The sequence below is a fragment of the Natator depressus genome, chromosome 8 (assembly GCF_965152275.1).
Source record: "Natator depressus isolate rNatDep1 chromosome 8, rNatDep2.hap1, whole genome shotgun sequence".
Classification (NCBI taxonomy): Eukaryota; Metazoa; Chordata; order Testudines; family Cheloniidae; genus Natator; species Natator depressus.
In genome coordinates this window covers 15282974-15298100 of record NC_134241.1, presented here as the reverse complement: position 1 = coordinate 15298100, position 15127 = coordinate 15282974, and the positions used below count along the sequence as shown (strand labels likewise).

Here is a 15127-nt window from a genome sequence, read left to right as displayed (position 1 = left end):
ATAGGAAATTTTGTTAGTTTAACAAAAAATAAAGTTTAAGAGTATTTTTATTCTCTTTATTATAAAATTACCTTTTTATAGTCTTCTTTTCCTCCCTGAATATATTTCTCAATTTCTTTCACATAATCATGGATATTTTTAACTTTCTCTTTGATCTCATTTATCTGTGGAGAAAAGTATCTAATGAAATATAGGTTTAGGTCTAAGAAATATATATACTTCACAGAACTGTATAAACTTTAAGTACAGAACATTTTCAAAGTGCAGATCATTATCATAGCTAAAGTTTACTTTGCTGTGAAACCATTTAGTTTTTAAAAGCCAAGTATAATCCAGTTTCTCTCACATTAACATATTTTTCAAAACACATTAAAATGTTATATTTTCTAGCAGATTGATGCATAATTATTTTTACTGACTGTTGTTACACAGAGCTTTTTTCCCCTAACAAGGCTATTTATTATATTACTACATTTTATTGATTTTTAATTAATTGTTGTCAGAATTGTAAAGTAGCCAGGTGCTTTGGCAATGAGTACCAATATAAATTCTAAACAATCTCACACATCTAATAGGTTGCTTCACATTAATCTTCTACTATGTAAATCCACCACAATTCTCAACAAGGCAAACTTCCTGATGACAAAGGCCCTGCACCTTCGTCTAAAAGAGTGTGTAATTTTAATTGACTGAATTTCTACTATCCCAACAAGCAAAATATATTTTACTAACATGTGATAAGTAGTCTAACCTTCTCTTGTGTTATTTTGTTACTTGTGTTCTTTTTGTTGATTAGATCTACTCTCTCCCGCTGAAGTTTTTCTAAAGTTGCTTCCAAAGGAAATAGCTGATCCTTCGCCTCCTGGGGGGAAAAAAGGCCAAGATGCTTAATTTCCATTAGAAATCCATCCTTATCTTCTCAATGCCTTAGAGATTGTTTCATGTTATTGCTTCTAAAATTGTGAAAAAAAAAAAACCATGCATGAATGTGAACAGACCTGGTTTTTCTGTGACCTGGAATGTTTTTTTAAGGAAGTATGTTTATTTTTTCAGGGTTAATGAAATTGTGAATATGCCGATAAAGCAAGTGCTATAGGTCCCCAAATTTATATGGTGGCAAAATAAAGATGACAAATTTAAAAAAAAAAACCTTAATTTCCATGATAACTGATAATGTTAAAATAGGACAAAGTTAATCCTAGCGTACCCCAGTTAAATTAAATATTTAACAGTATTTCCGCAAAAGTAAATAAATTACTATTGGATTTTCTTACTTTGATCTCTCTGTACAAAGACTGAACCCCAGTGGACAATTCTACAGTCTGATCTTCCAGTTGTTGTCGACGCTGCATATTACTGGAAATTTGTAGCTTCTCTGCTTTAAGTTCATTCACTGTACTCTTTAGCTGCTGGATCTGAGTCTGCTGGTCCTGTTTAAGTTTTTGATTTAACTCAATTTTACCAGTAACTGTAGAAAAATAAATTTAAAAAAACCCCACATTTAATCAACCTTACATTAACCAAAACACCTTTTACTCTGCACTAACTGAAATCTTACTCTTAGTATCAGATGACAGATCATAACACACAAAACATTCCAATGAAAAATGAGAAGCAGTATGCCTGACATAAGATTTCATTAAAAGATCTTAAATAATCAACTATTGCTTTAAAACATTAAAAATATAAATAAGCATATACTTTAAAATACAGAGTTTTAAAAAGTTACTTTCAATATTCAAAATGCATAGTGGCTAGGAAACTAACGGTTTAATTCTATGATTTACCTGTATCCCACAGGTGTTTTTTTTCTTGTTTTTCCTGGCTTACTTGTATAACAGTTCGACCTAAGTCTACCCCTTGCAGCTTATTGGCCTGCTGGGCAATTTTTCGTTCAACATCCCTTAGATCAGTCTGAAAATAACAGGAAAAAACGTTAAGATTTTTGTACTGTTGACTGCTGTATTTAGTAACTTTAAGAAAACAATCTTGCACTTATACTACTTCAAATTCAGAGCAGCTTATACTAAAAAATGTGTTTTAATCTAAAATGTACTATTTATTTTTAAAACAAATGTACAAATGGATGAGGTTATTAGAAATTGAGTTTATACTATAGACAAAATTTGCAAAGGGTTCTTAACGCAGATTCCAAAATTGCATAATTTATTTTGAACACCTAAATATTCTCAAATTCAGAACTTCAGATGTGCACGGGAAAACAGCATTCACACAAAGGTTTCTATCTGAAAAATTCAGGTGTGTAAAATAGATGATGTAATTTTGTAGTCCATTTTATTAAATTAGGCACAATTGTAAAAGCTTACACTTAAGGTCTGTTGAAACAAAGAAAGGAAAAATGTAGCCAGAGTTATAAATATATAATGATGCATTCAGAACTAAGGGAATTTTAAATCAGTATGATCAACATGACTTACTTCAAATCATACCGGGTGCAGAAGTATAGACTTTATTTCCTGCCCATTTGACACCTTTAAACACTGTGCCATGGTTTGACACAGCTGAAACTATGTCAACTATTGTATTGTTTTTTTTAAAAATCAGTCAGAGTTAGGAACATTCTTGAATTTATCTTCTCTTATTCAGTGCTGCATGAATATTTTCACTTAATTATGAGGCAAATGCTGCCCCCACATGTATGTGGATGGAGCTATAACAAATGGGCAATATTTGGAGAGGCACATAGTATGAAGCCCAGATGCAGGAAGAGTTGGAATAGAGTGGCAGAAGGTTAGGGCTGTAAAGGACAGTTCAGTTACTAATTAGGAGTAGCTTCCAAAGTGATTGTGTTCCCACTTGGAGAACACAGGAAAAAGATCTTTCCCCTACTTCCACCATGGAGTTCTACAAACCCAGTGATGCTTGTGAATTGTTTGTAAAGCACTTTAGTATCCTCTGAAATTAAGGGCACTATAAAAGTATATAATATTATTATCACCCAAAACTTATGATAAGTTTGGTATTATTATTTTTAAATCCTTTTTTTCCTCTATTGGCTTTGAGATTCTTCAACATTTCGAGGCACCGTGATGGACTGCATACCAAGGTAGCACTAAGGGAGTGTTATTTTATTCATTAATAAATCTAGTAAACTTACCTGATACCTTTCCATAAGTGTTATATCTTGTAAACATGCTTTGGCACTTTCCTCCTCAGGCATAACTGTACCTAAGAGAGTTTCCTGTTCTTCTACATCATTCTTTAGGCGCTGAATATCTCGGTTTACATTCTGTAGCTTGTTTCTTAAGTCTGGTATGTCCTTTTCTTTAAGTTCAGTTATGGTCTGCCTTAATATAAAATATAAATCTATAATAACAATTGCCCATTTAAAAATAGTAGCTTAAGTTCAATATAATGGGTAATTTGTGCTATGATTTAGAATTGGAGCAGATGGAACTGTTTTACAGAAACTGTCACTTACTGAAACCTGCCTATCTGGTCATCTCATTCATCAACCTATGGTAACAGATCCTATCCTGTCAGTCAGCTAAGATCAGTTCAAAGCCAAGAAACCTTATCAAAGCAATGTGCTCATGCTAGTCTCAGATCTTACAGAAAACCACTATACAATACTACCACCTTGTGAAGAAAAAGCATCTCAGCTTTTTATACTGTGTATTCCCCCCCCGCCCCTGCCCTTACACACTAAGTCCCATGCAACCCTGAGCTAACCAGACTCTACTAGAAAACAGGCTCCCAACATTTCTTGAACTTGGAGATCCTTCACCTCTGCAAAATTCATGCGTTTTCCACCCCAAACCCAAATCTTGTTGGTACTGACATGAATGCTAAACTTTTTTTCAGTTTTGTTTTGGGAGAGTGGGGAGAGAAGAAAAGGAGAGTAATTCAAACTGCCCTGTGTGATACATTTTTCCCAGTTGAAAAGATGCAGACAATTTTGAAGCAAGGAGAATTAATCTTTGTAGAGAGATCTGCAGGGATCCATCTGGTGATTTTTTTTCAACATTAACTGCTATCTGGTGCCAACTGGTAAATTTCAAAGACAACAACAATTAAACTGCTCCTTAGAAATATCTAATGTCAAGGGATAAAATTCAATCCATGCAGGGATGGGGTTCTCAAACTGGTGGTCGGGACCCCTCAGGGGGTCATGAGGTAATTACATGGGGGGTCGCGAGCTGTCAGCCTCCACCCCAAACCCCACTTTGTCTCCAGCATTTATAATGGTGCGAAATATATATATAAAAAAGTGTTTTTAATGTATAAGGGGGGTTGCACTCAGAAGCTTGCTGTGTGAAAGGGGTCACCAGTACAAAAGTCTGAGAACCCCTGGATTAGCAGTATACGGATACAAGGATGGATTCCAAAAAAGGCAGGAAAACACACACACACACACGAACCTCAGCAATACAGAGGTACTGGGGACCCACTAGGATGTCCCCGCAGATCCCAAGTTCAGAGCTTCTGCTCCAGAAGGTCTGAATTCACAAAACCTTCTCAGAAACAGAAAGATTAATAAAAATAATTGATTTATATCTCCTGTAACAAAATGTTTGTAAAATGGTGAGCTTGATTCACAGTTAGTTTTCAGCAACATAGCCTCTGCTTCAGCACTTATGGCAAACATATTTAACATGAAGTGGAATGAAGACATTTTAGTGACAGCATAAATAATTTCACCATTTTAATTATATAGATGTTAAAAAGTGAAAAAAAAAATGAAGGATTTTTTATACTGGACATGACCACTGAAGAAGCAACACTTAACCAATTCCTCTGCCTAACCCTCAACAGAAATGTGAAAGTACTGGAATTGTCAAACATATAGTACAGTCTAAAGGGAGTAGAGGACAAAGCTCTTGGTTATTATATATTGATGTAATGACACTTTCGAGGGTTAGTGTTTTGAGAGTTGAATTATCTACTTCCAAAATATTTTCCTCACGTTTATCCTTGTTCTTTGTAACGCACAGAAACTATCATCATTTGGAATAATATGTAATATAATAAAAGTGTGTAACAAGAGGTGCAGTATACTCTGCATGGTACCTTACCTTATTGGTTTAAGCCCCATCATTTCATCACGCTTCTTTTCTCTTCTTTTAAGCTCAGACTCTGTTGACTTCAGTTTATCTGGAGCAAGACGTAACTTGGACTGCAGATCGCCAATTACATCTTGCAGTTCTGATTCTGTTTGAAAGACCCTCTGACAAACTGGACAACATGACTGGTTCTCATCTGTCAGCTGTGTAATAAACTGTGAATAAACTGCTGTGGCTCCAGCAAGCATAGCTGTTTTTAAAAGAATAATTTAAAGTTTGTCAATTAAAGCAGTGAATAACCAAATCTGCAACAATAATTTGTAGCACTATAAAAGGAAACAAAGTTGAAACCTGTGAAATTAACAGAACAATGGAATATTTTAGCTTAAATTGCTCTCTCTTGAATAAATGAATTGTGAAAGTGACTGTAATTTTCTTTGAATACTACCAGACTCTTCTGCTAACATTAGGCACGACGAGCCACGTCTATGGCCAAACAGCAGCTGCTAGTTTGCACCGTTTGTATAGCTGGCAGATTCAGGTAGTGGAATATTCTCCCAGCTTTGACACAATCCAGGATCAGGACCTACATATTTACTACGTCAAAGTAGTTATTAGTAAATTTATAAGAATGAAGTAATAAGGTAACAAATTCACTGAGATAGCGAAAATGTTTTCGTGGCTGTTTACATGCAATATAGAAGTAAAAGAATAAAACTAAGGAAAACTGATTTTAATTTTATTCTTAAATGTGGCACCTTCAGGTTGGGCCTTATATAAAATTTTATATTAACTATTGCTCATCTCACAAATAAAGATAAGGACCCACTACTCCATATAACAGGCAGTATTACTGTCTTAAGATTTGGAATTTAAATTTAAAAAGAGCTTAGAAGAAAGTGAAGAAATACATAAACTTACCTCGCTGCTTTGAAGTCTTTTCAATTTCATCCTGAAGTTTGTACAAATCACTATCAAAATCTTGGCTTCCACAAACATCAAAAAGTTTGTCTTCATAATTGGACAACTGCTCTTCTTTTTTTCTTAACTCAATACTGGTATGATTTTTATTTTGTTCTGCTGAAGCTAGTTCTTTGCTGAAACAGGAATGTGTGAATTCTTATATTAAAGAAGGGCACCGAAACAAGCTTACAAACCACTATAGCCCAGAAACTATTAGGTTAGCTTGAATCTCAAATTCACATTGGACAAATTCCTGCTAGTTTTGGCTGAAAACCTAATCTATAAGGAACACTATAGCGAGAACAGGCGTTCGCATGGCACTGTTGTAGTCGGCGCCACAAGATATTTACGTGCCAGATGTGCTAAAGATTCATATGTCCCTTCATGCTTCAACCACCATTCCAGAGGACATGCATCCACGCTGATGATGGGTTCTGCTCGATAACGATCCAAAGCAGTGCGGACTGACATGTTCATTTTCATCATCTGAGTCAGATGCCACCAGCAGAAGGTTGATTTTCTCTTTTTGGTGGTTCTGGTTCTATAGTTTCCGCATCTGAGTGTTTCTCTTCTAAGTCTTCTGAAAGCATTCTCCATATGTCATCCCTCTCACATTTTGGAAGGCACTTCAGATTCTTAAACCTTGGGTTGGTTAGAAGTCTGACATTGGTACCTTTTTTGCGTTTTGTGAAATCTACAGTGAAAGTGTTCTTAAAGCAAACATGTGCTGGGTCATCATCTGAGACTGCTATAACATGAAATATATGGCAGAATGTGGGTAAAACAGAACAGGAGACATACAATTCTCCCCCAAGGAGTTCAGTCAAAAAATTAGTTAACGTGTTATTTTTTTAATGAGCATCATCAGCATGTCCTCTGGAATGGCGGCCGAACAACGAAGGGCATACCAATATTTAGCATATCTGGCATGTAAATACCTTGCAACGCTGGCTACAGAAGTGCCATGCGAACACCTGTTCTCACTTTCAGGTGACATTGTAAACAAGAAGCGGGCAGCATTATCTCCTGCAAATTGTAACACCGAACTTGTTTGTCTGAGCGACTGGCTGAAGTAGGACTGAGTGGACATATAGCCTCTAAAGTTTTACATTGTTTTATTTTTGAATGAAGTTATTTTTGTACATAATTTTACATTTGCAAGTTCAACTTTCATAATAAAAAGATTGCACTACAGTACTTGTATTAGGTGATTTGAAAAATACTATTTCTTTTGTTTTTTACAGTGCAAATATTTGTAATAAAAAATAAAGTGAGCACTGTACACTTTGTATTCTGTGTTATACTGATTTCAATTACATTTGAAAATGTAGAAAACATCCACAAATATTTAATAAATTTCTATTGGTATTCTATTGTTTAACAGTGCGATTAATCGTGGTTAACTTTTTTAATCGCGATTAATTTTTTTGAGTTCATTGCGTGAGTTAACTGCGATTAATTGACAGCCCTAATACTAACCCATTTTCTAAAAATATTTTGAACTGGCTTTTGGCTTAAGTATCCTTGTGAAAGGGGGCTAAGTTACATAAGCAAAAATATATTTGTTAGGAATTCTAAAATTAGACTGCTTCCTAACAGTTATAAACAAAGTCCATTACAGAACGTACCTGGTACGTGGATATTTCCAATATAAAAAAAATCAGACTTATATTATTGAATAAAACATTATTCTACAACCATAAGGGGATGAAACCCAAACCAAATTGTCATTCTATTCTTCAAGAAAAGTATATTTCTTGACTGATCATTATATTTCATGTTTCTGAATTTTGCAGTATCATTGAGTCTCAAATCTTATAACCAGATCTATATGGAGTCTCATGAACTTCAACTGGATTCTGCACAGCTATAAGGGGGTCTGTCAATATGTATCCCACTGCAGGACTGGGGCCTCAATAATTTTACAAACTGAAATTATGGGCTTGATATAGAGATTCCTGGGTGAGGTTTTTTAGCCTGTGTTATGCAGAGGGTCAGATTAGCTAGATTAGCATAACTAGATTAGATTAACTAGATTATACTATATAATATATATATATATAGATATATAGATATAACTAGATTAGCATAACGGTCCCTTCTGACCTTATATATGCATTAATTTTAAGATGCAACAAACAATAATAAATCAAACAAGACATATCTGTAGTAAGGTAACAGAAACAATGGATTAAAATCTCCATCTTCAAAATGAACTAACTTCCGAAATTAATTCTGAAGCCAGAATCAAGCAAATGAATACTTACTTAAGTTGGGCAAGCTTGTCTCTTGTCTGATTAATCTCTCTAGTTTTAGCATGAAGCCAATCTTCAAGCTGGTTTTTGTTAGGAAAATATCCCAGCAATGAGGTCAATTCATCAATATGTCTAGATTTTATTTTTCTGATCTGCTCCTCTTTGTCCACCTTGGGGAACAAAATACTCTTAAAATATACTTTTCTATATTCACGAACTGTTATTTTATTCAGTGTACTTATAAAGTTACATCTTTTTTCAAATGCACAATTTTTTATGCAATTAATGATGTAAGATTCTGATAAATAACTGCTCCTCATAAAGCCTCAATGAAAGATATTAACTTCATGTACATTTCTTAATAAGGAAGATACTAGGAAAATCAAAAGAAATACGCTACTTTGTCTTTCCTCAACATATCCATTTGGGTGATTGTCGTGGTATGCAAGTTTAGCTGTTCCATCTCTTGATCCAATTTCCGAAGGACCCTGTCCAGGTTTGCTTTCTCATTCTGAAGTTTTTGTACCTCCAATTCAAGAGCTTCCACATTGCTGTTCTTCTCAGCCTTATCTAGTTCACATTCCTAAACAGAAAAATAAAATCAACCAAAAGATTTATTTTTAAAATGTGATTTATAATTATGCCAATTCAAACAAGACTAATGAAGTCAGACTGATAATGAGACAAGAGGAAGGGATTTTCATTACTCAACAGTAATAACTCTGATGGATAAAGGAATGACAATTACATGATCGGAAAGGACTCCAGACAGAAGGATGAAGGCTATGAAATGGGGCTGTAAGTAAGGGATGTAAAACAAAGAAAAGAGGACATGGATGTTAAGACTCCAAAAAGGTTGTAAAGCCTCCCCAACTGCTCATCTATTACCCTGATGGATGCTAACGTAAGAAGAAAAATGAATTTTCATTCCCCTGTTAAGGTGCTAGATAGATAGAATATGGCTTCAATGTGCCTCATCCACATCCTGTTTGCTCTTTGCTTTTTGGCATCCATTGAATGATAAAGTACACTTAAGAGTTTTACTTAAGGGAAAGACTATGTGGAGAAATTCCATGATGCATTAAATTCTTCAGCTATAAGCAAACAAGTACAAACATTTGGCTAAAAAGGCACAAGTAAGGAGGCAGCAATTAGACAACTTGCCTTTGAATAGGGATGGCTTGTTATAAGTTTATAACTGTGAAAATCATGGCACCATGTTCTTTTCAGGGTCCAAGAAAAATCATGACTGATTCCAACAAGTAAAATCTAGGTTACTCTCAAAGAACATGATATAGATTTCAGGGTTTTGGGGATGGCAGAGGTGATCAGGTTCTTTCATTATATCATTGCTGTCCGCATCTGCAATACTTGATGTGATCAAACGCAACAAGACAACCAAATATGCTTTCTGTTGTGTATTTATTTAAATTATTCAAATAGAAAATCTTACAGCCTTGATGAGTTCCTGATCTAGTTCCAGAATCCTGTCTGAAGACTCCTCCAATTGATTCAGTTCATATTTCACATTCTTCAGTTCAAGCTGTTTGTTATTTTGAATGTCTGACTTCAGGTCAATGATTTTTTCCAGTCCAGTTTTCTTATCTCTTATTTCATCTATCTGTTTTTGTTTCATTGTTTCTTTTTCTGCAAATTCTCTCTGAACAAAGAAGTCATCAAAACAGTTACTAAGCAATTATCTACAGCTGAATTATTTTATACAAAGCCCCCTACAGACTTTTTGCTATAAGTAGATCACTATGACCATATTGGTACCTGTCTAATGCAACACACTGAAATATTTTGGAACAGTAATAGAGCTGGTTGGAAATTTTCCACCAAAATGTTTTTCTGTTGGAAAATACCGAGTCGTTAAAATCAAATCATTTTGCAGGAAAGTGTTGATTTTGACAAATCTTTTGACAGACACCAGGCAGGTTTCCAACAAAAACTTGCCTGGTTTCCCACCAGCTCATCTACCCACTTCCCTAGCTTGTCAGCAGTTCACCTGGCGGAGAGCTTGGGAGCTGGGGATGCCTGAATGCCTGGGCAGCAAGCTTCTAAGCTGGGCAGCCCAAAGAACCATGTGTTTGGGGAGTCAGCCATCCTAGCAGGAGTCGGGCAGTCCTCTGAACAAACTGAAAAATTCCATTTCGATTCTCCTGATGTGGGACAAAAGTTTTTTTTCCAAAATTCAAAATTTTGCATAGGCAAGGAGGATTTTTTCCAGCCAATTCTAGACATTCATGTTAAGCAGAATTATTATTATTTGTATTACCAGACTACCTAACATAGGTGCTGACTCCGTGGGTGCTCCGGGGCTGGAGCACTCACAGGGAAAAAAATGGTGGGTCCTAAGCAGCCCCCCTATCAGCACTTCCCCCTCCCCCCGATCCTCCTGCCTGCCAGCAGGCCCCGCCAATCAGCACCTCCGCATCCCTCCCATCCACAGCAATCAGCTGTTTTGTGGCGTGCAGGAGGCTGGGGAGAGAAGGGAAAGGGGGCAGCCTTGGGGATGGAACAGGGGCAGAAAGAGGCAGGACAGAGGTGGTGCAGGGGCAGGAAGAGGCGGGGCTGTGGCATTGACGGAAGGGGTGGAGTGGGGGTAGGGCCTGGGGCAGAGCCAGGGGTTAAGCACCCACCAGCACAATGAAAAGTCGGTGGCTGTGCTACCTAGGAGCCCCAGTCATGGGTAAGAACACCACTGTGCTAGGCACAGTACAAACACAGAACAAAAAGATGGTGCCTTCCCCAGGGAACTTACAATCCAAGTATTAAATGTTTTTTCACTACGTTAGAGCTTATGATAAGTTACACTGTGTGTAATTTAAAAAAACAACAGCACCTGAACAATATAAGGTGTCCTTGCAAGGTCTTCCTGGCAGAAGCATCTTCTAATACCAAGCATACTCTAAAAACGGTTGACAACTGTGTGTATAATACTAGAATTGGAAAAATTGGAAAGAGTCCAGCGGAGGGCAAGAAAAATGATTAGGGGGCTGGAGCACATGACTTATGAGGAGAGGCTGAGGGAACTGGGGATGTTTAGTCTACGGAAGAGAAGACTGAGGGGGGATTTGATAGCTGCTTTCAACTATCTGAAAGGGGGTTCCAAAGAGGATGGCTCTAGACTGTTCTCAGTGGTAGCAGATGACAGAACAATGAGTAATGGTCTCAAGTTGCAGTGGGGGGAGAGGGGGGTTAGGTGGGATATTAGGAAAGACTTTTTCACTAGGAGGGTGGTGAAGCACTGGAATGGGTTACCTAGGGAGGTGGTGGAATCTCCTTCCTTAGAGATTTTTAAGGTCAGCCTTGACAAAGCCCTGGCTGGGGTGATTTAGTTGGGGATTGTTCCTACTTTGAGCAGGGGGTTGGACTAGATGACCTCCTAAGGTCCCTTCCAACCCTGATATTCTATTATTCTAATTGTGAGATAAGGATTCATGTAATGGTAATATAGGTCCCTTGTGAACACTTGACTAGGAAATAAAGAACATGACTTCTGATGACTCTACTGCTATCAAGTCACATGCATTATGAAAACAGATATTATGAGAATTAATTATGAGAATGCATAAAGCAAGGTGACAAAAATCTTACCATTAACTGACTGGCAGTTTCTGCTTCTCTTTCTTGTCTCTCTTTCACAAGCTTGTGAAAACTGTTAATTTGCCTCTCATTAAAAGGTGTTCGTTCAAAACCATCTAATTCCAACAGTGCTGCCAAAGTCTGGATTAATGAATCCCTGGTTCGGATGTCCTGCTGGTGACGATCTGCTTGTAGCTGAAGACGACCTTCCCATATATGTTTGTACACACATGTGCGCACACACACACACAAAAAAAATAAGGTTTACACATTTAGAAGTGTATACATCAAGAACATATGTTGCTTATATCTGATTATGTTCAATATGCAAATCACTTGGAAGGGATGTTTCTACTGAATTTTTTAAAATCGCATGCATCAATAACTGAATTTTAGCAGTTTCTATAGTTGAAGAGACTCTTAAAAGGTCTTTTTTTAAAGAAATATGTTTCATTTCTTATGTTACTAATGCCACTTTAGATTTATTAACACAAACAGTTTAGTTTACTTATCACTATTTATGTTAGCTGTTTACTTTTGAACTTCCCTTAGCTTGGACAATGAACATATGCTAATTAGGGTAACTTTTATTTTTAGTCAGGTCTGCTGTGCCCACATAGTTTCACACTAAAGGTGTGATGCTAAACTGATTTCATCAGGGCCACTTTGTGTATGGATGCTAAAATAATTTAAACATGACTTTTATTGGTTTAGCCTTCATTGGTAAATTGACAGAAACAAGCTACAGAATGCAACCAGGTTTAAATCAATGCAGGTATGCCTACACAGTGGGTTGCAACAGTTTACCTAAATTGTTTTTTTAACTGATTTATGTTAAACCAATGTAACTTCAGTGTACAAACAAGTCCTAAGGGGGGGGGAAACCAAACACAATCCAAAAACAAACAAGAAACCCAACTCACTTCTGTTGGAAAATTTATTTTTAGCTACTATTGTTTCAAGTAACTTATATGATTTCTAGAACTGACAGACATTAGAGAAATTTTTTCCCCTGTTTTTTACTTTGTACATCTGACAGCATTTTGTCACTTCCCCCCACATGTAGTCAATAAGGCTGAACCTGTCAACTGAGTTCAGTGGGACTATCCTCATTTACTTGCGAGTGTGTTTGCAGCATTGAACCTTTACTCAGTTTCCCCAGTCTGTGTGGGCCTTTTACACAGCAGCAGGGGAGAATGCCCTTCCACTTCCAATTTTTTAAAATAGGAAAATGTAATTGCTGTGATCCCAGGAAAGTGGGATGTCTGTCTCGTGCAGTATTCAAAACAACTTTTTTTTTTTTTTTTAAAGACTAGATTTCAAGTTTCATGTTATTTTTCTAAAATAAATAAAAATATTAACTGACTTTTAAAAAAATCATGAAAACATTTCTACAGTCTTGTAAATTCTTTTCTTAAAAAAAAACATTAAAATTGAATTTTGTGTCTAAACCAGGGGTTCTCAAACTGGGGGTCGTGACTCCTCAGGGGGTCACAAAGTTATTACATGGGGGGGATCAAAAGCTGGCACCATCCAAAACCCCACTTTGCCTCCAGCATTTGTAATAGTGTTAAATGTAAAAAGAGGCTTGCTGTGTGTAAGGGGTCACCAATACGAAAGTTTGAGAATCACTGGTCTAAACTACCCAAAAATGCCCTTTTTAAGGTCTATTGGCATTGCCATTTTCCCCACATTTTGCAACATTTTATCATTCCCCTATTTTAGGCTCCATTTGTCTTCAACAAGACCTACATTTGGACTCCATGAAGGCAGAAGAGTTTGCACTAGTAAATCTTAACAGCAGATCACAGCTTTTACTTGCTTTGCAATGAAACAAGGCATTGGAGTTCTCAGTCTGTATTTTGTACAGATTTAAAAAAAACTCTAAAAGCAAAATGTTTTTCTTTGACCAATTCAACAAAAAGCCATTTATTCTAATGCAGGAATGTCAGTAGGTGGGGCAAAGGAATGCAGTGGCAGATCAGCAGGAGATAAGCTGCCACCAATATTTAAGATTATTTTTTACTTTTCTAAGTGCCTATTTTGTGGCCTTAGCCATTCAGCCAATTCAAATTACATAATTATGAAAATTGCACTAAAATTGCCAGCTCACATTTACTTTCTTCTCTTTCTAAATCCACATAAAATTCAGTATATAGGTTTTAAAATTGTTTTAAGTAGAAAAGCAATAACCTCCCTCCATACCATGTGTATTAAGTTAATTTGTCCTATTAAGGAATTTTGGTAATTGTCTGAATCAAGAACACAGGACCTAAGGGGTTAATTACCACAACACCAAGAAGGAATGTCCATCGTTTAAAGGTCATGCTCTTACTATCTGAGTAATCCTGTTCCATTTATAGTCCTTCCAAAGATCATTATTAACTATACTATCAAATATTGATATTATTATAACTGTAGTTATGACAACACTTTCTGTTTATAGATATTTTCGTAAAACTTGTAATTAATGTATGTATCTTGAAATAATTAATAAGCTATACAGAACATGATGCATGGTATGTAGGGATTTTTAAAGAAACCACATGAGATACAACTTGCCTGAAGTCAACCCTTTGGGTATGTATGGTGCACTCACTTCCCTCCCAACAATTTTCTTGGCTAAAATCCATTAACTAAAATTGGTGACAGATCTCAATTCCTCCAAACTGGAGGACTCATGCTAACGCAACCAGCTCACAGACCAAACATATGCTTTGTAAATTGTTAGACTGATGACTTCTTGGTGACCTAGAACAGAAATGCCCAAAATGGCTCCTTTTCCGCAAAAAGTCCATAAATGAATGAGTGCACCAATGTCAACATTATTGGTCAAAAGGGCACGTGTACAATTGAAATCCCATGGAGAAGACTAATGACCTTTTGGTTATCTCTGACAGTGAAGGTCAAAGTCTCAAATTTGAACTTTGACCCCCTGTACTAAGCAGCCAATACTGAATAAGTATAGCACATTTCAAGATTCTCATTGGCTCAAACATGGAAATTCTGTCACTCATCCTTTTACAAGTGTCTATATTATATTAGATAATTTCTGCATTATTTTTTTTTAAAATTAGCCTATTATACCTTGTTCAACAAGTAATTCTGATTTCTCTCTGTTAAATCTCTGACACTCTTTGCTTGCTCTATCCAGCTCACGTTGACAGTCTGTTAATCTCCTTTCCTTCTCTTTTACTGTTCTCTGATGGTTCTGGTACATATCCCTTAGTTGGTCATCTGTTCCTTGAAAAACCTATGCAGTCAGAGTATACTGCAGTATTAAAAAGTTAGCTTTTT

The 15127-nt window shown here is 36.2% G+C and overlaps 1 protein-coding gene across 2 annotated transcripts in view; it reads right to left on the bottom strand.

Annotated features, from left to right (window-relative positions):
- Positions 1 to 15127, bottom strand: part of RAD50 (RAD50 double strand break repair protein) — a 40569-nt gene that overhangs the window by 12938 nt on the left and 12504 nt on the right. For both annotated transcript variants that reach the window (XM_074960486.1, XM_074960487.1), the window contains 12 exons: positions 14918 to 15083; positions 11843 to 12036; positions 9696 to 9902; positions 8643 to 8825; positions 8255 to 8412; positions 5946 to 6121; positions 5037 to 5274; positions 3119 to 3308; positions 1788 to 1914; positions 1275 to 1468; positions 752 to 862; positions 72 to 164 (listed from right to left, as the gene is read on the bottom strand). In XM_074960486.1, coding sequence (XP_074816587.1) covers positions 72 to 164; positions 752 to 862; positions 1275 to 1468; positions 1788 to 1914; positions 3119 to 3308; positions 5037 to 5274; positions 5946 to 6121; positions 8255 to 8412; positions 8643 to 8825; positions 9696 to 9902; positions 11843 to 12036; positions 14918 to 15083 — 2037 coding nt within the window. The remainder of the gene's footprint in view (positions 1 to 71; positions 165 to 751; positions 863 to 1274; positions 1469 to 1787; positions 1915 to 3118; positions 3309 to 5036; positions 5275 to 5945; positions 6122 to 8254; positions 8413 to 8642; positions 8826 to 9695; positions 9903 to 11842; positions 12037 to 14917; positions 15084 to 15127) is intronic.